The 25,650-nt window shown below is 47.9% G+C and overlaps 6 protein-coding genes across 10 annotated transcripts; 4 read left to right on the forward strand and 2 right to left on the reverse strand.

Annotated features, from left to right (window-relative positions):
* The first annotated feature begins 1,142 nt into the window (after positions 1-1,142).
* Positions 1,143-4,339, forward strand: LOC120662216 ((+)-neomenthol dehydrogenase-like). 4 transcript variants are annotated; one of them, XM_039941352.1, is made up of 6 exons: positions 1,143-1,508; positions 2,639-2,680; positions 2,748-3,003; positions 3,098-3,181; positions 3,441-3,626; positions 3,693-4,339. In XM_039941352.1, exons 1-6 carry the CDS (start codon positions 1,201-1,203, stop codon positions 4,071-4,073), a joined length of 1,257 nt encoding a protein of 418 aa, XP_039797286.1. In that variant the 5' UTR covers positions 1,143-1,200; the 3' UTR covers positions 4,074-4,339. The 4 variants fall into 4 exon arrangements, with proteins under 4 accessions (XP_039797286.1, XP_039797288.1, XP_039797287.1 ...); XM_039941354.1 differs by having other exon boundaries at positions 1,147-1,508; positions 2,757-3,003; XM_039941353.1 differs by having other exon boundaries at positions 1,149-1,508; positions 3,104-3,181.
* A 487-nt stretch (positions 4,340-4,826) lies between these two features.
* On the forward strand, positions 4,827-6,121 carry LOC120659051 (late embryogenesis abundant protein ECP63-like). The gene has a single exon (XM_039937122.1). The coding sequence runs from the start codon at positions 4,906-4,908 to the stop codon at positions 5,869-5,871; it is 966 nt and encodes a 321-aa protein (XP_039793056.1). The 5' UTR covers positions 4,827-4,905; the 3' UTR covers positions 5,872-6,121.
* Positions 6,122-7,808: 1,687 nt separating this feature from the next.
* On the forward strand, positions 7,809-9,938 carry LOC120662976 (subtilisin-like protease). The gene has a single exon (XM_039942016.1). It carries the CDS (start codon positions 8,061-8,063, stop codon positions 9,936-9,938), a length of 1,878 nt encoding a protein of 625 aa, XP_039797950.1. The 5' UTR covers positions 7,809-8,060.
* Positions 9,939-10,162: 224 nt separating this feature from the next.
* Positions 10,163-14,934, reverse strand: LOC120662218 (nuclear poly(A) polymerase 3-like). Of its 2 annotated transcripts, XM_039941357.1 has the most exons (10): positions 14,548-14,934; positions 14,366-14,443; positions 14,182-14,280; positions 13,744-13,806; positions 13,490-13,651; positions 12,757-12,870; positions 12,388-12,450; positions 11,980-12,276; positions 11,053-11,217; positions 10,163-10,925 (listed from the first exon to the last, which is right to left on the reverse strand). In XM_039941357.1, exons 1-10 carry the CDS (start codon positions 14,839-14,841, stop codon positions 10,584-10,586), a joined length of 1,677 nt encoding a protein of 558 aa, XP_039797291.1. In that variant the 5' UTR covers positions 14,842-14,934; the 3' UTR covers positions 10,163-10,583. The 2 variants fall into 2 exon arrangements, with proteins under 2 accessions (XP_039797291.1, XP_039797292.1); XM_039941358.1 differs by lacking the exon at positions 13,490-13,651.
* A 1,259-nt stretch (positions 14,935-16,193) lies between these two features.
* On the forward strand, positions 16,194-20,473 carry LOC120662217 (importin subunit alpha-1b-like). Its single transcript, XM_039941356.1, has 10 exons — positions 16,194-16,565; positions 17,213-17,309; positions 17,386-17,477; positions 17,558-17,683; positions 17,764-17,946; positions 18,046-18,209; positions 18,316-18,394; positions 19,451-19,579; positions 19,734-19,861; positions 19,969-20,473. The coding sequence occupies exons 1-10, from the start codon at positions 16,269-16,271 to the stop codon at positions 20,360-20,362; spliced, it is 1,689 nt and encodes a 562-aa protein (XP_039797290.1). The 5' UTR covers positions 16,194-16,268; the 3' UTR covers positions 20,363-20,473.
* A 3,293-nt stretch (positions 20,474-23,766) lies between these two features.
* Positions 23,767-25,420, reverse strand: LOC120662219 (transcription factor JAMYB-like). The gene is made up of 2 exons (XM_039941359.1): positions 25,103-25,420; positions 23,767-25,006 (listed from the first exon to the last, which is right to left on the reverse strand). The coding sequence occupies exons 1-2, from the start codon at positions 25,269-25,271 to the stop codon at positions 24,243-24,245; spliced, it is 933 nt and encodes a 310-aa protein (XP_039797293.1). The 5' UTR covers positions 25,272-25,420; the 3' UTR covers positions 23,767-24,242.
* Positions 25,421-25,650: the final 230 nt, after the last annotated feature.

Genomic DNA, 25,650 nt, shown 5'->3' on the forward strand with positions numbered 1-25,650 from the left:
GATAAACACGCTATCTGAAACTACGGATGCGGATGAAGCAAAGATGAATATGAGATTCAAGTTTTGATAAAAAAAAAGACTAATAGCTACAGAGATGTAGCATATGAACGGAGCCTCTAATTCATAGCAAAAGAACTTGACGTTACAGTTATTATGAACAATGGAGAAACGTCTGTGATGACTTTTAAATTTTGAGGATTTGCAGATTTAATCTTTGAAGATGCGTCATGGTCGCGGCCGCGCCGCCACTACCCTCGATGGCGAGAGGCAGCGGTCACCACCGCAGCAGTTGAAGGGCAGCAGCTCAGGCAGAGGCACGGCCATGGCGCGCTGCGGATTCGTCACCCAAATGCCATCCGGGCAGTAGTGCCGGAAGATCAAGGAAGAGGAAGGAGCTGAGGTCCAAGTGCAATGACGGCAGGCGACGACGGCGGAAAGCAGCAGCAGCAAGATACTCTCATCCAGGTCCGGGTCCGTCAAGCTTGATACGAGGATAAGGCTAAGGAGTGAACTTGTCAGTTCAGGTTAGAAGAAATAAGGAAAGCAAAAAAAAAAAGAAGGAAAATGGAGAGAAACCTTTGGATTAAAAAGATTCGTGGTTTCGATGATAAATTTTAAAAGTCGGTCGAATTAGGTGTTAAATACGGTAAGACTCTCGAATTGAATATCAAATATTGAAATTTCTCATAGAGAAGAGGCCGCCGGATGGGCCGTCCCTGCTTCGTGGGCCCGCGATCAGTGAAACCCTGAACGTTGACGGGTCCACGCCAATTAACCTGTTGTGTTCTAGGCTCTGTTGGGTTCTTCTAGATCTAGATTTTAGATCACAAAATTTTGCCATTTGAAGTACTAAATAAAGTTTAATCATAAAATTAATTGCAGAATCCTAGAGCTACTTTGCGAGACGATTCTAACGAAGTATATTCATTCACGATTAGTGTATAGTTAATGTAGCATCACTGTAGTAAATTATGGCTTAATTAGACTCATTAAATTTGTCGCGCCAAATTACACTTATCCATAAAAAATTTCGCAAATAAAATTTATTTAATATATCATGCATGCAAGATTCCTTATTCAAAAATTTGGATCCAAACTTCCAAAACAGGGCCCTGGTCCTCCGAGCCTCGTGTGCCCCCGATCTGTTGCCGTCCAGAGCGCTGCTCACCTCAGAGGCTCAGAGGACGCCGGCGGTGGCACATGGCTGTGCACGGAGCCCACAGCTCCGGCGCCGGCGTGCACTGCACATTGCCTACCACCCTACCACGCCCTCACACGCGGCCGCCGCCCTCTCGTCCCACCCAAAAAGAAAGACAAGAGGTACAAGACGACGACCCCGAGATGCGCCACCTCGGGGTGTCCCCGAGCTCGCCCTGTAGGGTCCGACCCCGCGCCGCGGCACCATCACCGCCCGCCCGACTCCAGCCGCGAGTCACCTTCCCTGCCGCTAGCATAGTGCACGCGCGTGCGGCCGCGGGGGCGACGCCGGCATCACCTCCACACCACAGGTCTCGTCCTCGGCTTCCTCTCTTGTTAAACTCTGCATGGATATATTGCTCTGCGAGTGTCTGCTTTTCCTTTCAGCAAGATGACGCTGTACAGATGTCTCAACTCTGAACACGGCTTTTTGATAAGTTATTTTGCAAGTTTAGATTTTAACTGTGCTGCTTAGGTTGGAGATATGGGCAGGGGGGACTCTTGAGTACATTCATCCATTATCCAACATATTGTTCCACATAAATGTACTTTCTTGCCTAATTTGTCAATACATACATGCTGCCAACTATCAAGAAATAACCACATGTATAGCAGGTTAGGCACCATCAGTTAAACTGAACCTAAAAGGACCCATTTCTCAGCAGTATCCATTAATTTTCATTATTCTTTGCCAAGTTATTTCGAGCTATCTCACTCCCCTCAATGCGGAAAAAAATGTTATGAACTTTGTGATCTCACAATGGTTTTCTGTAAGCGTTCAGACATTGGGGGCACAAATTGGAGTACCTACAAATTAGAGTCATCCTACCTTTATTTGCTTCTAAATTTGTAAACACAGACATTGGGTACTAATTTAGGGTACTTTTTAGTTTTATTTTCTTCTCAAGTCTTTAAACTTTTTCTTTCTTAACGCAAAACAAGCTTTATTTTCTTTTATGGCTGGGAGTTGTTTTATATCCTACGCAGCTGTGATGAATAAGCACTGCACCATTTAAACTTTTTCCTACTTATAAACTCCTGTGTGAGTAGATATTTGCCTGTGCACCTTCTTTCCTGCGAGGACTTTCTGTGTTATGTATATGGTTCTTGTCAGGGACCAACAACTCCACAGCCTTCTACCAGGATAGTCTAGGAGTGGTTGATCATAGTTCCCCCACAGGTTGCTCTAGAATTGTTCGGTTGGTGCAAATGTAACTCAAAGTATTGGGTGTGTATTTGGTAATGTATGTCACACTCTTGTCCTCTTTAATGGAATGACACGCAGCTCTCCTATCCTATTCAAGAGAAAAGTACATAATTCTTGGGTTCTTGATTGTCTATTTTTTTATATTTTTGTGACACTACATTCCTTACCTAATAGTTTTTATGAGCCTCTATTATTTTATTTATCTGATGCAAGAAAAAACTCATTGCCCCACAGGCTTGAGGCGGTGAGACGTGACCATGAAACCGTACCGGAAAGGTGATTTATCATGTGCTTCAAATGCCATACCCTTCCCCTTCTGATGAAAAATGGTATTAAATTGTAGCCAATTCAGGCTTGCAGTGGTTACTGGTGGAAACAGAGGAATTGGCCTGGAGGTATGCCGCCAGCTTGCTGTGCAGGGTGTAACGGTCATTCTTACAGCAAGGAACGAGAAAAGAGGCAAAGATGCAGTCCAATACCTTCGCCATGAATGTAACCTCTCCAACGTCATCTACCATCCTCTCGATATCTTAGATGGTGATAGTGTTGCCTCCTTAGCTAAACATATTGAGAGCAGATATGGGAAGCTCGACATCTTGGTAAATGAAGTCTTTCGATCTGCTAGTAGCCTAGTTCTTATTTAGCTCACCATCCTACTGGTTTGAGAGTCTATGAATGAATGTGGACCTGGAGATGCAGGTGAACAATGCAGGTGTTGGAGGAGTTGTGGTAGACCAGGATGCCCTGAGAGCTCTCAACATTGATCCTGACACATGGGTATGTAGGATTCCTCATGACGTTAAGCATATTTGCTTGGCTTCAGATGGCCTTTCTCTGCTTTGGTTAGTTGCTGGTTGTATCTTTACTCTATAGTTTTATAAATTTGTGTCGGAGTATCCATATATTGTTTTTGATACTTTATGCGAACTTCCATTTGTTTTGTGTCCAAGACCTAAGAATGGTCGGCAGTCACAAGTGCCGAAACAAATCAGCGATGGGCTGGCTTCTCAGTCGTTCAATGCCTTTATGATTGCAGCTATCGGGTAAAGCCGCCAACCTGCTGGATCGTGTGGTCGTTCAAACCTATGATGAAGCAGTAAAATGTGTGAATACCAACTACTACGGAATCAAATGGGTGACAGAAGGTCTCCTTCCCCTGCTCAAACGGTCCACATCAGGAGCAAGGATTGTGAACACCACCTCCCTTCGGTCTGAGCTGAAGGTACATGCTTCAATTGAAAAGGAGATACATAGCACACCCTAATTAGTAATTCCTGCGCAACATCAGAGAATGCCGAACGAGAAGCTGCGCGAGGAGCTTGGCGACGCCGACGCCTGGGACGAGAAGCGGATGGAAGCAATGCTGGACGAGTTCCTGCAGGCCCTGAAGCATGGACGGCTTGAGGATGAGGGGTGGCCGACGATGCTGCCGGCGTACAGCATGTCCAAGATGGTGGTGAACCTCTACACCCGCATCCTGGCGCGGCGGCACCCGGAGATGCGCATCAACTGCGTGCACCCGGGCTTCGTCAAGACGGAGATCAACTGGAACACTGGCGTCATCCCGCCGGAGGAAGGCGCCAGGGGTGCCGTCGAGCTGGCGCTGCTCCCTGACGACGGCCCGACCGGGTGCTACTACGATCAGACACACCTGGGGGTTGCTTGGTGACCGACCTTCTTTGAGCTTAGGTTTTGTATTGCCCTACACGACTGCTCGTAACAATCTTTTTGCTGCGGCACATTGTCCATTAAAAACTTGGTTATACCACTCACTGTACACAGAGGGGACAGGGGAGGCAGTAATAAGAAGCTTTAGAGCCTGTCACATTACCTGATACAGCTGATAGCAGTTTCAGTTGTTGAACAGGCCCTGAAACGATTGCAGCATGTATCAACTACTTCTTGGAAAACTGGTTGTGCTGTTTCTGAACAATATTTACAGGGCTTGTTTGTGTTGTTGTTCGTTATCTCTGAACCTACCATGTGACTGTCCTAGAGAGCGGTCATGTTTGACCTCAACGTTAAAGACCTTGTTCGGCTGAGCATTTATGGCTGGTTGGGCTGGGCTGGAACCCTGTTCGCCAAGCAGCCCCAGCTGGGTCGCTCCTCCCCGCAAGCCAAACGGGCTGAAAACCATGAATGGGCTGGTCTTCCCAGCCCAGCATGGCCAAGCCGCCGCTGGACAAAGAACCAAATGGAGATGATCCCTTCGTCATAAAAGAGAGGAAAAAATAAATCTGCATGTCAGAAGTTGAACAGCGCCGTGGCGAGTCACAGGTATACGTGTCGCTGTCCATGTGACGTTATCCACACAGGCCCACACGTGTCCCTGTTGTGAGAGCTGCGTGTCCATCGGAGACCGACCATCTCTTCACCGATGTTCCAGGCTCGACCATTCCCTTCCGTTCGAATCATCGGTGTTACCAAGAGAGCAGTTCCTTCATCCCAGCTACACGATCGGTAGGCTCCCCAGTGAGCAGAGCACAAGACAACACACAGCCATGTCGTCGAGGCAGGAGCAGCGAGTGGCGAGCGCCGAGGGCAAAGCGCAAGCGCAGCGCGCCGGCGAGCAGCTGGCGAGCGCCGAGCTCGAGGCGCACGCCCGCGAGGCGGCGCGTGAGATTGCGCACGAGCGCACGGAGCGCGCACGCGTGGTCGGCACCGGCGGGCACGAGGAGCGCCACCGCGCCGGGATCCTGGAGAGCGTGCAGCAGGGCGCCAGGTCGCTGGTGAGCGCAGTCGGCCGCACGCTCGGCGTCGCCAGCAGGGACACCACAAAGGAAAAGGTGGGCGAGTACAAGGACTGCTCGGCGGCCGGGTCGACCAAGGACAAGCTCAGCGAGTACAAGGACTACGCCGCCGACAAGGCCAGCGAAGCAACAGAGGCGACGAAAGCCAAGCTTGGAGAGTACAAGGATTACGCCGTCGGCAAGCCCACCGGGATGAAGGACGCCGCCGCGCACAAGGCTGGCGAGACGGCGGAGGCGACCAAGGACAAGGCTCTGGCGATCAAGGACGCCGCCGCGCAGAAGGCTGGCGAGACGGCAGAGGCAACCAAGGACAAGGCTGTGGCGACGAAGGACGCCGCCGCGCAGAAGGCAAGTGAAACAGCCGAGGCGACCAAGGACAAGGCTGCGGCGATGAAGGACGCGACGGCAGAGAAGGCGAGCCGGACGGCGGGTGCCGGCGGCAAGGACAAGCTAGGGGAGTACCGCGACGCTGCGGCGGAGAAGGCACGGGAGGCCAAGCAGAGCGCGGGGGCGGCGAGAGGCGACAAGACCATGGACATGGAGGACACGACGAGGTCCGCAGAGGAGAAGGTCGAGGAGTCGGCCGCCGACGCGGCCCGCAAGGCCATGGAGTACCTGACCTTGCGCGCAGAGGACGTCGTTTGCGAGCAGTCCGGCGCGAGCAAGGTGAGCACAGCAGCTACGGAGGGCGAGCGGCGCTGGAAGGATGGCAAGTGAAGGAAGGGCCGTGCCGGTGCAGACAGGATGAAGGGAAGGCTCTGCACTGCACTAGTCCATGGAGGAGTGACATGCATAAGCATAGTAGATAGATAGGTGGTCTCTAGTTAGTGGATAGGATTTGATCTTGCTCATGTAGCCTTGCTCTTTTAATTTCGCAGACAAACTATTTTCTAGTATGTGTTTTATCTTCAGCTGATGAAGATCACGTGTCAAATCGATGTAAAAAAAAGAATCTTCTGAGGTTGTAGGCTCCAGTAAAAACGAGGGGCTTTGAATCATTAAGTGGGGTAACCAGCACTACTAGAAAATAAGTCTTAGCTCCACCCCAAAAGTACCGAAAGTACCGGTATGAAGATAAATCAGTACCGGTACTTTTAGGGTCTATAGGTACCGGGTGGTAACTTTTACGTTAGTACCGGGTGGTACCACTAACCGGTACCAATAGACAAGCCTTATGTACCGGTTTGTATTACCAACTGGTACCTTAGACTCGTCCATAGGTTACTTCAAAAGAAAAATATATCTTTCTCAATTAGAACTAATGTGTAGTTCAGATGGTAAAGGGACAGCGCACGAGGCTAGAGGTCGTGGGTTCAAATCTCAGCCAAAGAATATTTTGCGTGATTTTGGAGGCCTTATGTACCAGTTATTTTACCCGGAGTCTTTGGTACCGCTTTCGGGGTACCGGTTCAAGAAACCGGTACCTATGGCACTTTTTCTAGTAGTGCAGGAGGAACGTATTAGGTGGGGTTTACATGTGAATAATAATTTTCACTCCACTTTATATATAGTAATAAACAAGCGATAAATTAGACCAACCCAACTCTTTTAATTTCCAAGGATAAGATAATTTGACAAGAGATACTTTATTTATTCAAAAGCTTTGTCAAAAGAAATTACATGGCGTTAATTGCATAATGAGATGACCGGTCTTTTCTTTTTTTTTGGAGAGAAGACTTTTGACAGGACTAACTCCTTTCCAATTGGTTCGCGCTAACTTTGTTTTGGAGGAAAAAACTTTCCATTCAAGACTAAAGTAGTTTGGATCTCTCATCCAAAAGACTTTTTGATTCGTGAAAGATGAGTTTTTGGCCTTACCAGGAGTCCTCCAGAGCCCTGATATTCCTATGATGGAGATAAGCACAGAGTGTTCAGGCGCCCCCGGTTTAGCAGCCAGGAAAAGAATTTAACTTTCGTGGGGAGGAGCGTTGCCCAGATCCTCATAGCGTTCGTGGGCACCCCAGGATTGTGCATGACCCGGTATGCCCAGGGTCTGGAGAAGAATTAGAATGCTTTTGATTCAAGAGTAAACTTGGACTCCATTAAAAATGTGTGACTCATGCCAAAGGAATCTTTTTGACTCCATTTTTGATTTGGATACTAAGCACCTTGGATTCCATTAGAAACTCTTTTTGACTCGTGAGGATCTTCTGATTTGATGGATACAGTTGTTTCCAAGACTGAACACTCTGGATCTCGTTCAAAAAACTTTCGAGCTAGCTGTGACTCGTGGCAGAGGACTTGGAAATCGCATCCCAAGCCAACACGAGAAACTCGAGGGCATGAACTTACAAAAGGGCAGCGCCCACAAGATCGATACACACAAGCTGGCAAGAGAATGCAATGAAAGCATACCATCAAACCTCATCCAAATTAAGCAGCAAGTTATATCTTTCTTCTTTGCTGCTCAACAGTTTGACCTCCAATGCAAGAACAGCACAACAATATATATCAAAAAGCACCTACCTCTCTCTGCACTTCGATCATCGCCATCATTCATCCCCTTCTCGCATGCAGCTACAAGCATCACACAAATAAACCCAATGGCACATGCCTTGCTGACATTCCTCCTAGTCGTCGCCGCCTCCCCTGCGCCTGCGATGTGCTATGTCAGTGTCACTCCCCACCTGCTGCAGGAGAATGATGCTTCTTCGGCCTATCGTACGCGCATTGTGCTCGTCCGGCCACCAGCGGACGCCGAAGCAGCGGCTGACGAATTCACCCACCGGCTGTGGCACGAGTCCTTCCTGCCCACCTCCCTCACCGACTCCGGCGAGCCGCGCCTCGTGCATTCCTACACCGAGGCCGTCAGCGGCTTCGCGGCCAGGCTCACCGACTCCGAGCTCGACGCGGTCGCCAGCAAGCCGGGGTTCGTGCGCGCGTTCCCGGACCGCACGCTCCAGCTCATGACCACGCACACGCCGGAGTTCCTCGGCCTCAGGCAGGGCCCCGGGTTCTGGAGGGACGTCGCCGGGTACGGGAAGGGCGCCATCGTCGGCCTCCTCGACGTCGGCATCTACGGGGCGCACCCTTCCTTCGCTGACCACGGCGTAGCGCCGCCGCCGGCCAAGTGGAAGGGCACGTGCGCCGGCTCCGCGTCCCGATGCAACAGCAAGCTCATCGGCGTCAAGTCCCTTGTCGGGGACGACGCCGGGGACGACTTCGGCCACGGGACGCACACCTCGTCCACGGCAGCGGGGAACTTCGTCGCCGGCGCCTCGAGGGACGGCATGGCCGCCGGCACCGCGGCCGGGGTCGCCCCCGGCGCGCACGTCGCCATGTACAAGGTGTGCACTGGCAAGGGGTGCTCCGACTCGGCCGTGCTGGCCGGGATGGACGCGGCGGCGATCAAGGATGGGGTGGACGTCATCTCCCTGTCCCTCGGTGGCAACGCCACGTTCCGATTCGATCACGATCCCATCGCCATCGGCGCCTTCAGCGCGGTGGCCAAGGGCATCACCGTGGTGTGCGCGGCCGGCAACAACGGCCCCAAGCCAGCGTCCGTCGTCAACGACGCTCCGTGGCTGATCACCGTCGCTGCGAGCTCGGTGGACCGGAGCCTCCTCGCGGAGGTTCAGCTCGACGGGGGCGTCGCCGGCGAGGCGATTAACCAGCAGCAGGTGACCAACTCGAGCACGTTTCCCGTCCTCTACTCCGAGGAGCGGCGCAGCTGCATCTACCGCGGCGAGGAGCAACGCAGAGCCGTCGCCGGAAAGATCGTGATCTGCGAGGCCGTCGACAACCTTCTACCCTACAACACGTCGGAGAAGTCCATCCTCCGTGACATCAAGAGCGCCGGCGCCGCCGGCGTTGTGCTGATCAACACCAAGGCTGACGGGTACACCACCGTCCTCTACGACTACGGCTCCGGCGTGGTCCAGCTGACCGCAGCCGACGGAGCCAGAGTCACCAGCAAGTACGCGTCGTCCAATAACTCGGTGACCGCGGTCAGGTTCAGGTACAGCCACAGGACGGTGCTCGGCGTCCGCCCATCTCCTGCCGTGGCCTCCTTCTCGTCGCGTGGTCCAAGCACCATCACCCCGGGCGTGCTCAAGCCGGACGTCCTGGCTCCGGGGCTCAACATCCTCGCCGCGTACCCGCCCAAGACCCTTCTCGGAGCCGGCCCTTTCGACGTCCTGTCCGGCACGTCCATGTCCACGCCGCACATCAGCGGCGTCGTCGCGCTCATCAAGAGCGTGCACCCCGACTGGTCGCCGGCGGCCATCAAGTCGGCCATCATGACGACCTCCGACGCCGTCGACAGGAGCGGCGGCCCGATCCTGGACGAGCAGCACAGGCATGCCAGCGCGTACGCGACCGGCGCCGGTCATGTCAACCCCGGCAGGGCCACCGACCCCGGCCTGGTGTACGACCTCGGCGCCGCCGACTACGCCAGCTACATCTGCGCGCTCCTGGGCGAGGCCGCGCTGGCGGTGATCGCGCGCGACTCCTCGAGCCTGAGCTGCGCGAAGCTGCCCAAGACGCCGGAGGCGGAGCTCAACTACCCGACCATCAAGGTGCCGCTGCAGCCGGCGGCGCCGTTCACGGTGAAGCGGACGGTGACGAACGTGGGGCCGGCGGCGTCGACGTACACGGCCAAGGTGGAGGCGCCCAAGTCCCTGACGGTGCGCGTATCGCCCGGGACGCTGGTGTTCACCAAGGCCGGCGAGAAGAAGACGTTCAGCGTCACGGTGAGCGGCGGCCAAGGCGGCGACGTGTTGCAAGGCAGCTTGAGCTGGGTGTCAGGACAGCATGTCGTCAGAAGCCCGATCATCGCCGCGTAGGATTTGTACGTAGCTGTCTGGTTCAGCTTAAGAAAAGATTGCACAATAAATGAAATGAATCCCATCACAAACTAGTAATCCTATTTGATACTAGCAGTGATACTGTCATTAACTACCATCATCATCTAGTACAGAACAATAGGTGTATAGTTACATGATAGGAAATCCAGCTAAACTGCCGTAGATCCCAACTCTAGGCACCAAGACAATCAAGCAAGTTACAGTTACAAACGGATGCTCAAAGCCAAAGGTCATTCTGGTCACAGCTAACAACATGCTACTCAAAATTTTTTACATCCACCGAGTCAAAGAGAACCAGTTATATACACTTTTGGCCATTACAAAATTTGATATGAATCAGGGTGCAACAGCAGTTACGATAAGAACACAAGAATTTTACACTTTTGGCGACGACCACACCAAACCTATGTTTTTATATACATGCCGCTAATACTATCTACTCTTTGTTCTTCTACGGGTCAGTGGTCCGATTCATGAGCACACAAGCACTCATGCAACGCTCAGTCAAAAGAATACCCAGCCAAGGATCCTGAATCCCTGTGCTAGGGGCAGAAAACACCTCAACAATTTTGTATACACAGTTGCCGCGAAAGACATGAACATGCCCCTCCCAGATGAGATGACCTAAGCAAGTCCTAGCCAACCTGCACTCTGGTCTTCACTCCTAGCCTGGTAGCCCAGCATGCAGTGCTGCAAGTATTGCCAGTGAACAGAATGGGTGCACATACTCTTTGGCAGCTGTGACAGACCAACCACAGATATTGTCAAAACCGAACGCGTGCATTTCACCTTGCCGTAGACATCATTGGTGACATCTTTCATGAAATTTTCTTTCAGAGCGCTAGTGTCCACATGAATGATTTTTTCAGGGATGAGGCCCCAGTAGAAGACCATGTTTGGCTCCTTGACTGTATGATCAATCTCCTCTGAGGGGCACGGGTCACACCCAATGCCAGACCTTTCCAACTGCAGAACCAAAGCAGACTTGACTGAGTTTGTATGTTTTGTTCAAGATTCCAAAAATTAATAAAGAACCGTACGATTTGTGCAGCAAGAGCATGAAGAAACAACAAAAAAGTTGCATCAATAGTACCTTCAGAATAAGGAAACGGAGGCGAGATTTCACCCATCCAGCCCAGTCATGCAGCTCTTCAAATGTTGGCGCACATAAAGCAATCCGGAGAAATTGTTGATGTTTCTCAGCATATGGGAAGGATTCAAAAAGCCAAGTCCACTCAAAATCATGCCTCAATGGATCCTGAAATAAAGACAAGATCACATATTAACATCCAAGTTTTCAAGCAGGGAACATTAGGCATAACAATGCACGAGGGTGCCAATCATGAAAATGAAAAAGACAATACAAAGTATTTTAATGTGACTTGCAACTGTCAAAGCAGGATATCAGATACCCAGGCCACAATAAATTTCGTAAAATTAAAAATTTTATCATACTTCCATGAAAATGATCACGTGACTAAATTTGACTGGACTACAAAAAATGGTTTAAGCCTATAGGGAAACCAAGCGAACCCATACAGATTGAGGGAAATGGAGTTAGTCGCATGTGCCACAGAAGTACAGATTGACAAAGTAAGTGACAATTATTTGTGACCCGAAAGAATAGCAGAACAGTAATTTTGTTCACAAGTACAAGAATGCTCTGTGTAAACTTAAGTACCTACAGAAAGTCCCAGATATGCATTCAGTCTTGTAGTCTACAAATATACAAGAATGGTTTAAGCCGACACTGATAAGCAACAATGCCCCATGCTCTTTAGTAAACATCCAGACTAAAACAGATATTCCAATTTAGATCTGGATGGGAACAAATAATAAAAATGCCTCCAGTTTGGGATTCGGAGTCCGACGAACTAGGAAAAAAATGGACTTCTCTTGACTTAGGTTGAGTCTATCCTAGAAAATACTAAGAGCCATAAGAAGCATCGTGGATGATACTTCAAGGATCTGTACATGAACATCAAGGAAAAAAACTGAAAGTTATGTAGATTTCACTCACCTTGGTGAAAGCATAACCACGTGTAAGTTCCTCTCTTATTTTCTTGAAGGTGCTTTTTGTCACATTTGACACACAAAACTCTGGCGGGGTACAAGGCATCACTATGGGCATGAGACGCCCCTCTGGGTGCAGGCAATCAGTTGGCTCATCATGCAGACTTACTGGAACTTGCCAAGGCCAGTGAGCGAAAGTCTGAAAGAACATTACGAACAAACCATTGACACTGGCGTTTGGATATCTCTGACAGATGTAAGCCGCAAGGATCGCTAAATGAATCCCGGCAAAGAATCCAAGATGCTGAATGTCATGGCACAAGTAAGAATCCCATTGTTAGACCAAAATGATGATATGATGTTCATATAGCTGCACTAGAACTGAACAGTCAGCATTGAAAATTAAACCACATACATGACAATGAAGTCCTCTCTTCCTAGCCCATAGTTTGACACATCGCAACAGAACCTGAAACTTCTGCATTGCATTTTTGGGAAAGTGAATATTGGTAAAATGAACAAAATTTGAGAGAGAAAAATCAAAATTTAAAGCATCTGCCAGATATACATAATGAGTACGCATTGTCATCAATCAATTCAAGAAAACAAATCAAATAAAATGGCAGGTCTTAAAAGTGGAACAATATCAGTCTAAGTAAAATAAATTAGAAAAAGGTAGAACTGTCAAGGGCTGGATATCACAATAACATGACTAATTGGATGCTGACCCACAATAGATTCAATGGACAAGATAAAAAGCACTGCAAGTAGATTAGTTTTTAACCTCAGAATTTGGTACTAGCTGAACAATTTTCTCATTAACACGAACTCCAGATAGACTCCTCCAGCTCCGTTCATCAATTTTCTGTAGTAACCGAGGGCAAAACATATTTATAGCCTGCAGGAGCAAGTAAAGTAATGAATACTTGGACTGTTTATTGGCTAGAGAACATGTCAAACCAGAAGAGGAGTCATGATACTCGCATATGATTCTAAGTCTGTATAAGCACACTATAACATGAAACAGTTGGAGAGATCATACTTTTTTTATGTAGAATATCAAGTAAATCACATGGGTGTAGAATCCAGTAGAAATGCAGAAGTACTGCAAATGGTTACGACCTAATACGGTAACTGGAACATTCAGATGGGCATACTATGAAGTTCATATGGTGGTTAACTGATATACCTAATACCTCCTATGTATAACAAACAAAATTGTATCAACAACCAGGGCAAGGTGCAGTAACAGTGAAATCATAAAGTTAAAAGGTTAATCCATTCATCGTTGCTAACAAACATAAAAGTTTAGTCATTAGGTTGAGCACATTCTGTGTCCTTTAGAAGGTATGTAACAATATTTTTTTTTGAAATAAATATGTAACAATATTTCTATGTTCAATACCACACAACATCATACCCCAAGAGAACTAGAAACACAGATAAGATGGGATGATAGTATAAGCATTACCAAAAAGAAAATGCAACAAGTTATGTTGTCAGTGGAATTTGCTTGCCTTTAATGCATCAAAAGCAGGAAGCTGAGCATATGTGAAATCAATTGCAACACCAGAGAATCTAAACCGCATCAACGGAATCTTAGCACTCTCAATAGTTGGCACTCCTGATATTTCCGGTCTGCCCTCAAGAATTTGTCTCAGAACAACAAAGAAATGGTACTACAAAATACACAGGAGTTCTTGTGTTGGCACTTGGCATGCTGAATAATATCAAGTCAGTAAAGACATGAAACAGAAAGAACGATACCCACCTGCAGTGTTGCGATACAAGGCCCAACACAAAGTGCGTCAATGTCAGATTCAGGCCCGTGAGCCTTGAAAAGGAATAAGAAGGATTAGCAAACCCAGTGGAGATGTGTCATCCATAGGTGCTACGCTTGAAGACCAATGATGGCAACTCATTTCCTCTATTAACATTGCGACACAAGTCTAGAAAAGGGCAACGTATATTCGTTCAAAAGGAAAAGAACAATGTGGGGGGATTGAAGCTGTTTGTGCTTTCCATTTATTCCGGTTCATGGAAATATGGAATTAATATGCATCATAAGCAGAAACTATGTCGAAATAGAAGGTAAGTAAAATAGATATTGCTAAGCAGTAACTTGTAAAATGCAGTGGCCACAACATGAGCTAGAAGCGTAAGACGCGCAACAATTCAGAAGCCCATAGTTGCGTAATCTGTGGCTTACCCCTAACGAGTAAGAACCATATGTCAAGACCGTAGCCGTGGCTAGCCTCTGGGGCACACTCTGCTCACACGCCACCGCCTTGGCCCAATGCATCACTATCTGAGAGAAGCGCGGAAACAGAGCATCTTATATGTCAGAAATCCAGGCAGGGCACCAAATTCGCAAGATTCTTTCTTTGACTTACCTTCTTGAGCTCTCGGATGACCTGCTCCCTCCTCTTTTCATCCTCTGGCGACGGGGCGGCCCCCTCATCCTTCAAGAGCTGCATCACGGTAGAAAGCACACGTATTATATTACTGGAAAGAAGCCGGTCGGAATTGTGAGCGCAACCGACCAAGATTGAAGAACCTCCGGGGCGAAAGAAACCTGCAAAAGGGAACAGCTGCGGCGGCGATCCACCTCGGCGAGGAAGCCGGGGTGGGGGTGGAGCTGGAGGACGATCGGGGCCCGGGGAGGAAGGATCGCAGGCGGCGGCGGCGGCAAGAAGGGTAGGGTTTGGGGCTCGGGATTGCCGTATGGGGAGGTCGCGGCGAGGAGCCCCGCAGCCGCCAGTGCCGGGGAAGGCTGCCAGGGGACGGGCCCCACGGCTGCCATGTACGGCATGGCGGTCGCGCTAGCCGCCAGCGTATGCCGCGGCGGGCGCGGAGGAAGGCAGAGCATCTCCGGCGGCGGCAGGCCCTTTTCTTGGGAGATTGTTGGGTTTGGGGAGCAAAGGCAATCGGCAAGGGGAGGGGGGAGAGCAGGAGCAGAGAAGAGGTGACGAGACTCGAAGCGAGGCGGCGGTTATATACGTCGGCCGCCGCTATGTGTGGTTGGCTGTCCCCTCTTTCCTGGGCTTCGCCAATCGCCACTGCGGCGACGGCCTTCCATGATCTACTAAAGTTGCTGTCCAATGATCTACTATAAAGTTTACCACGACTATTATACCTAAATATGTATAATTTCTCGCCAACTTTCTCCTCTCAATTCCAAAATCAGACCGTATATATTCCCTCTGTCCCAGAAAACCATCCCAGAAATTTCAAGACAAATTAACGAGAAGGTATAATGACAATATTTATTCTCATTTATTATTTATATTTGATACTAATTAATTTTTTATGCACATGCACTTTATAAATAGGGTAGAATAACTTATTTTTTGGAACAATTTTTGAATCCTAGAATGATTTGCTCTTTTAGTATGGAAGAAGTAGATGACAATAGAATCCTCCTGCCGAAATTTCTTTTAGATCCTTTTTGTTCCCGCATTCATGTTATTAATTATTATACGCAACAAGTTAAAATGCCGAAATTCTTTTAGTTTAAGTGCTAATCACTACAACAGTTAAAACACTGGAGTAGTAGGTAATAAAAGCCTGAGCAATTAACTAGTGCAGGTGCAGACCGTGCGCTGATAATAAAAGCCTCAACAAAAGGATTGGAATTTGGAAGGTATGGTCAGCTTTGGTACAACATCTAATCTTTTTTTAGATAATGAAAAAAGAGAGTACCCGATCTTGACATCAAAAGAGGCTACAACCGCTTATTACAAGTTTGCAGTACACTGTCTGCGATCACATTGACAGGATTATAAAAAGGCGACATAGCCAATCCAAAAGTTTGATAAAGATACTTATTAAAAACCAACTCTATTACTAAACCTCTATCCATTGTTGGCAAATAACTGCATGATCAGGACCTCCATTGTTTGACATGCCTTCTGAACCGCCTCCTTATCTTCATCACACTTTTGTAACTGTGTCCAATCTGAGCCAATGGGTACACCACGGCGTTCCTACTATGCTAAATTAGTAAAATATGTCTCATTATATCTCTGTGTTTCCAATCATAAACATACTTATTCAGTCATGGCTGCAATATATAATGAATAATATTGTTGTGAGTCAATCTGGGATGTTAATGTGATTCATTTACAATTTATATTCACAGTTTGGTCAATTTTTTCAGTTATTTGTTTCGAAACCTCCTCCAACTGGCCATTTTATATCTGAACAAACCTGTCAAATTGTGACCAAACTGCCCTCCGTCCGCTCCCGTAATTTTGCAACCGCGGACACAGCTCACCTCGCTCTCCGGCGACCGGCATGCCGCGCGCCCCGCGCCGGCCGTCCGACGAGGCGCGCCGCGGGGCCTACAAGCCGCGTGTTGACTTCAGCCGCTCGCGCCGCCGCCGCGAGGACGGCCTCCTCGCCCTCCGCCGCCTCGATCGCGACGCCGGCCTCTTCAAGCGCCGCCGCGACGAGACCGCCCCCACTGTCCACGCCTCCGATCCCGCTCCTACATCCGTCGAAGAAGCCCCACCCGCATCCAACGCTCGTCCGCCACCCGGTTCCTCCTCGCCGCCGGACCCATCGGCTCCCCGGAATGCCATCGAATCAGAGGTGCGTGCCTAGGGCTAGGGTTCCTTCTACTTATTTCGACTGTTCTCGCACCTTTGATAAGTCCAGAAGAAGTTACATAAAGCGAAAGATCGTGGTGACCTGAGTGAGGCTAATACAGTTCTCGTTCTCTTGTGCAACTAGTAACTCATGGCATACATCCATCAGGTTTCGAAACCAGCAAAAGAAATTCATGCGCAAAAGAATTTCTGAAAATAATTAGATGGTTACTGTGCCTTTTTTTCCACCCAAATCCTTGTTTACATTACCATGTCAGTAGGTTAACACTTACTCCCTCCGTTCCATAATGTAGGTCGTTTTGACTTTTCTAGATTCATATATTTTGCTATGTATCTAGACATGTTATATCTAGATGCATAGCAAACACTATGAATCTAGAAAAGCCAAAACGACCTACATTTTGGAACGGAGGGAGTAGTAGAGAGATGCAGAAAAAAGTTGTATTCTACCGCCTTTTGAAATTATGGACTACTCTCCATGTTTCTTATATGACTTCGGAAATGGTGAATAACATGCGAGGTGTATGACGTTTTGGTATTTGGAGGTGTCAGAAAAACGTAATGCTTTTTCTTTTTAACCTTTTGTGTTTCTTTTCAAATTTCGTTAGTTTGTCTTTTGTATCCAGTTAGCTTGAAGGCCTGTCAGAATTGGTGGACAAAGTATGTTCAGATGACACCACCAGTCAGCTGGAAGCCACAGTCCAGTTCAGGAAACTTCTTTCAGATGGTACTTGACATGTTTAATGCTAGATGCAACTCCTTTATTTTTTGTTATATATATCTGATCTTAGCTATGTCTGTAGAGAAGAATTCAACTGTGATAAGAATCATTAGAGCGGATGTCCTTCCCAGACTTGCTGAGTTTCTTTCAAGACATGGGCTTCCTCAGCTCCAAGTATGTTCCTTGGTTTTTGTCTCCTCATTTTTCTCTCTTCTTTGTTTTCTTCTGTGGTTTACCTCGTGTACCTTTTGCAGATGGAGGCGGCATGGGTGCTTACCAACATAGCTGCATCTGATTATACACTGCTGGTTGCAGAATGTGGTGCTGTTCCAAGGTTGGTGGAACTCTTAGGGTCACCAAATGCGAACATCAGGCATCAGGTGAAGCAGTTTTACTCAACCATTATTTGTGCGTGTAACAGTTTGGTTTGTGATATTCTCACCTTTGACATTTGAAACAGGCTATATGGTGTCTTGGAAATATAGCTGCAGACTTGCCTAGCTGCAGAGACATTCTTTTTGATCATGGTGTTGTTACGCCATTACTTTCTCAATTTAGAGACGACATGAAAATTCCAGTTCTGAGAACTGCTATGTGGGCCCTGTCAAATATTTGTTTTGGAAAATTGCCAGCCGAAGTGCAAGTAGGGTTTTGTTACCGCTGTTTATCTTCTGAACTTTCTCATATTATTTTTTTTTTGAAGAAAGGGTTTACTGACATTTGTTTTGGCTTATCATTGCAGGTGAAACCGATACTGGAAATTGTCAGCCAGCTGATTCATTCTGCTGATGAGAAGATACTGGCAGATGCATGCTGGACTGCATACTATATATGTAGTGGTGTAGATGATGCCATTCAAGATGTATTGGATGCTGGGGTCTGCCCTCAACTTGTAAATCTCTTGATGTAAGTTGCCAGATTCATTTTTCATAGTGAAAGCTGCACCTTTTATAAAGTTATTACCTGATATTCCTTATAATTAACTGGTCTCTTTCTTTTCTCCTGATTTTAGGCATGCATCAGCTAGTGTTCTTCTTCCTGTCATTATGGCACTCGCAAGAATTTCTGCCGGACATGATGCTCAAGTTCAGGTAGCTTTATAGCTATTTTGTTGTTGTGTGTCATGCCCTTTACTTCGCAAATACAAATCCCTGGTGATCTGCAACAACAATAACAACCACAACAACAAAGACTTTTAGTCCCAACTCCTGAGCAAGTTGGGGTAGGCTAGAGTTGTAACCCAACACAAGCCACCAACAAAAAGGGAAAAGAAAGAGAAAAAAGAAAATAATATATGTACGGAATCAATAGTAGTGATATTATTAGGGGATCTAAAGCCTGTTTTTTGGTTCAGGCATTTTAATAGCTGATTTCCATGTGCTGCTCCTATCCAAGGACAACCACGAAAACCAAGAATGCAATGATAAAAAAAGCTCAGTGTGGAATTGCTGGTTGCAGTGATAATGCTTTGGTCTTTTATGGCCCAAAGCTTGTATGTTCTGCGTTCACATTTCATAGCTACAACTGCAGCTATTATTACAGTACTAATGTGATTTGGCAGGACTAGGGATAGCAAGAAGAACTGGCTAGTCGCCCTCCCTCTCTGTAGGCTCTGACTGCTTTTAGGGTTCTTCTTGCTTGATTAACAACTGATGATGCGGCTAGGTATTTATAGTAGCCAAGAATAAGCTAACGAAGCAACTAATCCAATCCGCAATAACTAAACGAAAAGTATGCCCCTGCTCTTCTGCGCCGCACTGGTCCCACTACCATAACTTTAGGTTATAGGCCTCATTTGATGCCGCCAATAAAGCTCATCAGCTTTTATCACACCCGTTACTATGCCAGCTTCATCGTCTTCGGACTATTTTCAATGGCGCAACTGCTTTTGTACTTCTCAGGTTCAGCTTATTATTCCTTAGTGTGTTATCCTTCACTGATGAGGTCTCTGAGGGGCTCCACGCGCCTTTACTGTAAAATATTTGTGTATCTGCAGTATAGCTGTTAAAGGGGGAGATAAAAGTTTGCATGCCTACCAGAAAGTTCTTATACTTTGTCTAATACATAGGCAATTAGTTCTGCATTCTGCTTTGATTTGCCCAAATCTCTGTAAGTTATACTGAACACAAATGCAACAATGCTTGCAGGTCTTAATAGAAAATGGCATTCTCAATTGTTTAGCCCAATTGCTCGCGCGAAATTACCCAAAGAACATCAAGAAACAAGCTTGTTTAATTGTTTCTAATATTGCCACTGGCAACAAGGAACAAATTCAGGTATCATAATCTGAATCGTTGTGCATTTCCTACAAATGCTCTTCGTGCCATCAAAGGGATGTACATACTATGTAGCATCATCATGTTGTCCCGTGTCAACTAAATCCTGTACCTGAAATCATTGTTATCTTTTGGCTTGTAATCCTTCCAACAGGCCGTAATTGACGCGAGCATTATTAGTCCTCTTGTTGTCCTCCTAAAGACATCAGAGTCAGATATAAAAAAGGAAGCTGCTTGGGCTTTATCAAATGCTGTGTCCAGTGCTTCAAGTGAACAAATTCAGTATGTTCTGTCTGAATGTGCTCATAATGTATGTATCTTCAGTACGTACTTTGGTTCACGACATTAGAGTTGATCCTTTGCAATGCATGCTTTCCATCTGGGTGCAGGTATTTGGTGAGCCGGGGATGTCTAGAGCCCCTCTGCAGCATCCTCTCGTACCAAGATCACGACCTATTATATACATGCCTGGAAGGTCTTGAGAATATACTCCAGGCAGGTGAGGCGGGGAAGAAGGGCGAGGAATCTGGGACAAACCCGTATGCACAGTTCATTCTAGAGTGCAGGGGTTTAGATAAACTGGAGGATCTGCAGGACATCAACAGCGACAGGATCTACGAGTTGGTCATGAAACTGTTACAGAGTTACTGGGAGGAAGAAGTAAGCGAGAGCGATGATCTGGATGTCCCAGGTTCAAATGACTCAGCAGATACCGTGGAAACTAAACCTGAAGGCGCTGCACAGCCACCAGAAGCGGCTTCCGGGGCAGATGAAGCCGAATGATGGCTTTATTGTATCGGTGCAGGTAGATACAGAATGCTATTCCTATTGCTATACAGGTTAATGTAGAGAGCAATTTGTGAAGGTCCGGCTGTGATGTGCAGAATTTTCTCATTGCGTCCCTGTGCCCATGTGGAGAGAATTATTTGGTGCATTAGCTACTAGGAAACTTGGAGGATAGATAGATGTAAGCTAGTACATAGCAGCAGCAGCAGCAGCAGGGATAGATGAGTCTCAGTGTGAAGCCTGCTGCTTTTGCATTAATTATTATATATATTCAGCCATGCATCAGTGTGAAGGCAGAAAAGGAAAGGTGAGGCCGGGGATCGATCGGGTCGGGATAGCTTCATAGGTGTGCGCACGCGGACCCGGGGGCACTGCACGCGGCGTGTTCACATGCATGGTGGCGCTGCTGCTTCAGGCAGGCCGTGTCGTCCACATGGTTAACCTAACCGGTGGGAACCGGTCCGGTTTGACCGGTTACCGGTCAAACCGGTCCGGTTCCGGTTTCGGCCGGTACCCAACCGGCCAAAATTCAAATTTTAAATTTGAATTCAAAAAATAAAAAATTCTCAAAAAATTCCTAAAAATACTTCAAGGTGTAATGAATCTAATGGTGTCAAAGTTTCTCAAAAATTCATTCATTTAGTATAGTTTGTGGGAATTTAAAGTTAAATCAAAAAAAAAAGAAAAAAAAATGGGCCGGCCCATGAAGGCCCACCGACCAAACCGGTCAAACTGGTCGGTAAACCGGTCAAACCGGCCGGTAAACCGGTTGCACGGGAGCTTTTGAATTTCAAACCGGTCAAACCGACCGGTAAACCGGTAAAACCGGCCGGTAAATCGGGTCAAACCGGCCGGTAAACCGGTCGGAACCGGTTGTATGGGAGTTTTTGAATTTATTTGAATTTGGATTTGAATTCAACCGGTTTCCACCGGTTACCGGCCTAACCGGTCCGGTAAACCGGTACCGGAGGGCGGCGGTTAGGCCGGTCCGGTCGGATTTTAAAACCGACGTCCGTCGTCGACCTGATATGATGGCCGGTCGCTGTTTATGTTGCCGCCGAGCAAGAGCAACAAACAAACACACTTACTACTTGTGTTCTGGTCAGCTCTGAATATATTAATTTTGGGTCCATTCACATGATGAATCCGATCGGCCAGATACTAGCTAATTTTACCTGCACTTCCAGGTGCCTCCGTACTGAACTTGCATTGGCAGCTCTGAATCTCTGCTGCAGATGCATATAGCAGATCTGTGGTATGGTGATATAGCAGATATTAATCTAGCTACAGATGATGCAGACATGTAGTAATAAGTACATACGTAGTCGGCTAACAAACTGCAGCTGCACGAAACTTTGATATGATGCAAATGCAATGATTCGCCACCACGGCACTAGATCTGTCTCGTTTGCATCGCATGTCGGCCTGGCCACGAAACCCGCGAGGCAGGGAAGAATCAGTTCATCGCTGCGCCTGCGCTCGCTTTATTTCCTCAGGTGACCCCTGCCTGATCGACCGCTCCATGTATGCATGGGTCCGTCGCCATCGCCGGCCGCGGAGCAGCACTAGCAGCCGCAGTGGCCAACGGATCCATCGATCCAGTCCACCGGGAAGAGAATACCTGACGTGTGAAAATCAATCAACCCGCGTTCCTGCTCCATCGTTTAGGTTAATTGGCCCATGCCAGTGCCATGACAAGCCAGATTCCCTTCCTCATCTCCATTGAGACCCGCCTGACAGAGGACACCTTTTTCGTTCTTTGCTCTTCCCTTTTCCCATGCCATGGCCTTGTTTGGATCCGCAACAAAAGCACGTACGTTTCTCGAAAAGAGAATCTCGCATGCATAAAGTACTAAATAAAGTCTATTTGCAAAACTTTTTTAGAGATGGGTGTAACTTTTCGCGACGAATCTAATGACAGTAATTAATCGATGATTTGCTACAGTAACCATCCTCTAATCGCGCGGTCAAAGGTCTTATTAGATTCTTCAGAGTCACTAGCGCGAGAGTTCTGAAGTTGATTTTGTAAACTGGCTTTATTTGACACCGTAATTAACGGTCAAAGTATCACTATTCACTAACCAGAACCAAACCAAACAAGGCCCATGTACTCCTAAGGCGAGCGAGTGATCCACAGCAATCATGCGTACGCGTGCCATCTTCTTTTTTTTAGAGAAACTTTATTGATTTCAAGAAGTTTCATCAAGGGGATACAACAACTAAATCTTTCCCAACCTATACCAAACAACACACAACCTAAAATAGTCTGAAACATAAAAGAACATACTAGTGACTGTCAATGCTAAGACTAGACTGTCATTTATGTGTTCGGGTAAAAAAATCTTTGGCCACCCCTCCGAGAACGAGATGCCGCAATAAGCACCTCTTTGGAAGTAGGCTATTGAAAGATAGCCCATATACGGAGCCAGTGCGATCATATTACCTGAAAAAAGAAGAGTGTTTGTTCACTACGGAAAAACTCACGTTTGCCGCATGCCTATTGGTTTGCCGAGTGCATTCCATCGAGCACTCGACAAACAACACATTGCCGTTGCCGCACTACTTTTTTTTATTTTTTTGCCGAGAGTCGACTCAACACTCGGCAAAGTGTTTGCCGAGTGTCCGACAAAAAACACTCGGCAAAGAGTTGTTTGCTGTCTAAATCTTTGGCGAGTGAGATATACCGAAGGTGGCACTCGGGTGTTTTTATGGCTAGCAATGGACAAGAATCCTATAGTGGTTCTAAAAGACGTTAGAATTTTTGCGGAGCCAAACAGACCAATACAAGGCTGCCGCTCCTTCAAGAACTAGAGATTTGTAGTATTTTGGTATTCCATTGAGCCAGCTTCCAAGCATATTTGAAATATTGTAAGATTTGCAGAGGCCCTGTGCTGCGTACACTGTAGCCCAAGCCATCAGTGTAAACCAACAATGAAAAATAGATGTTATACCATTTCATTTTTATGACAGAGACAACACTGTTTATTGCTTTGTCAATTTTGTTTTCCAAGATTATCCTTTGTGAGGGTTACACCGCGTTTAAGGTACCAAAGAAATATTTTAATTTTGAGTGGAATTTTCAGTTTTCAAAAATCTTTATTTATATTTGGAACATTCTGATTGATTAGACCCTGATAATGTGATTTCACCGAAAAACACCCATCGAGTCTAGGTTCCACCTAAATTCATCCTCTTCGTGATCGATTATTCCTCACAAAATACGTGGATGATTGGTTAATTTCCACTTGGTATATATACAAGTAGTAGAACATACCTGAAAAAATATGTATTTATATGATTGGTTGTATTTAATAATTAGTGCGCCAGTCGCAATCAGCCCAGCATCATTATCAGGACAAACAAACAAAGTTTATTTGCAGCATTCAGCAGATTCAGATTGCTAGTGCTAAGCAACAATGCCCCAGACGTGCAGTGCAGGGGGTATTTCAATTTTTTATTTCCATTGGCTCCATTCCAAGATCATCCAGACATGACACAAAGTTACAAACCAATAACCACTCCGTATTTACCCACAAAGAATTAATGGAGGAAATAAAGCAGTAGTAACTAATGAAAAGTAAAAACAACCAAGCTATACTAGTTTAGTTAACCTCAAGGTAAGGTAGCTAGCTTGTGCGCTACTGTAACTGCTGCTCCAGTACTACTAGCTAGCTATATAAGAGTAGAAAGCACAGGTGTAGTATAAAGAGACACGCACAGAGATGTGATGGGCAAGAACTGGGGAACAAATTATTGGCGGGCAAAGTGGGCCCCCCAATAATAACCTTCTCCTTCCTCTAGCCCGTCTTGATTGAGTACGTTTCCTGCTCTGGGATCTTTCAGGGTCTCGGTGCCCGTCCAAGCGGCGGACTTGCTTTCACAACCCCATTATCTGCGTGTACCACAGGTCGTCGGCACCGGCGCCCCACATGGTGTCGGCGAGCTCCGGCAACCCCACCATCCCCATGTCGCCGTAGGGGAGAGAGAGACCCGGGGCCAGCAGCGACTCGTCGGACCAGCTGCAAGCTGCAGCCTCCAAGTGCGCCGTCGTCGGGTGGTAGTCTGTTTGTGGTGGGTGGCACAACGTGTCCCACATGGTACCAGTGTTGCTGTAGGAAGAATAGGATCCGTCGTAGCCGCTGGGCGCGCTCTCGCCAAAGGCGGAGGTCGCCGGTGGCGCCGGCGGCGACACGAGCTGCTGCTGCTGCTGCTGCGTGCCGTCCGTGGGCGTCGACACGGAGGACGACGACGCGGCCGTGGTGCAGGACAGCTCCACCTCCACGTCGTCGACGGGCCCCGCCGGGAGGTGCGGCGGCGTGGCGGTGGCACGGGCGTCGTCCCCGATGCGCTCGAGTAGGCGCGGCATCCAGAGGTACCTCATGAGGTCCTTGAACCGCTGGCTGTTGACGTCGCAGTTGAGCTGCCTGGCGTGCTTCTGCACCCGCGTGCGCCAGTAGTTCTTGATCTCGTTGTCGGTGCGGCCGGGCAGGTGCTGAGCGATCTTGGACCAGCGGTTGCCCCAGCGCGAGTGCAGCTCCAGGATGAGCAGCTGCTCCTGCGCCGTGATGCTGCCGCGCCGGAGGTCCGGGCGCAGGTAGTTGAGCCACCGCAGGCGGCAGCTCTTGCCCGTCCGGCGAAGCCCTGCAGCAAGGAGTCATCATCAGTTCAACTTCAATTTGCATTGGTGGCCTGTCGTCTGACAAGATGGACTTGTAGTTGACGATCGATGATGCATACCCGCGCATCGTGCCAGCGCGTTCCAGCGTCCCTCGCCGTGCGCGGCGATGTAGTTGACGAGCAACAGGTCCTCCTCCACCGTCCACGGCCCGCGGCAGAGGTCCCCCGGCGCCACCGACGACTCCTCGTTGCTGCTCATCATCATCTCTCGCTGATCAGGCGCCGCCATCTTCACCAATCGACTATATAGCTCGCCAATCTGGCAGGCAGCAAGCAGGACAACGAAGTGGCAGCTTGAAGCTTCCTTGGAGCTAGCTATGAGCTGCTGGGTATGCGAGGAGTTTGGAGGCAGGATTGTGGTGAAAAGGGCGGGAGAGCCTTGGCTTTTATAGATGATGAGGTACGGTGATGGGTGCCGCGCGTGGACTTGGAAAGAAGAAGCAGCAGCATGATGTGAGGAGACTGTGGAGAAATTGTTTATGCCACCGCTGCCTGTTGATCATTGAACGTAACTCATTCCAAAAGCCAAAAGCACAGGGGAGATTAATTAGCGATGCTAATCCTTGCGCACACGTCAACTTTGACGGGTGCTTTGACCTCTCGTGCAT

This window comes from Panicum virgatum, chromosome 2N (assembly GCF_016808335.1).
Source record: "Panicum virgatum strain AP13 chromosome 2N, P.virgatum_v5, whole genome shotgun sequence".
NCBI lineage: Eukaryota > Viridiplantae > Streptophyta > Magnoliopsida > Poales > Poaceae > Panicum > Panicum virgatum.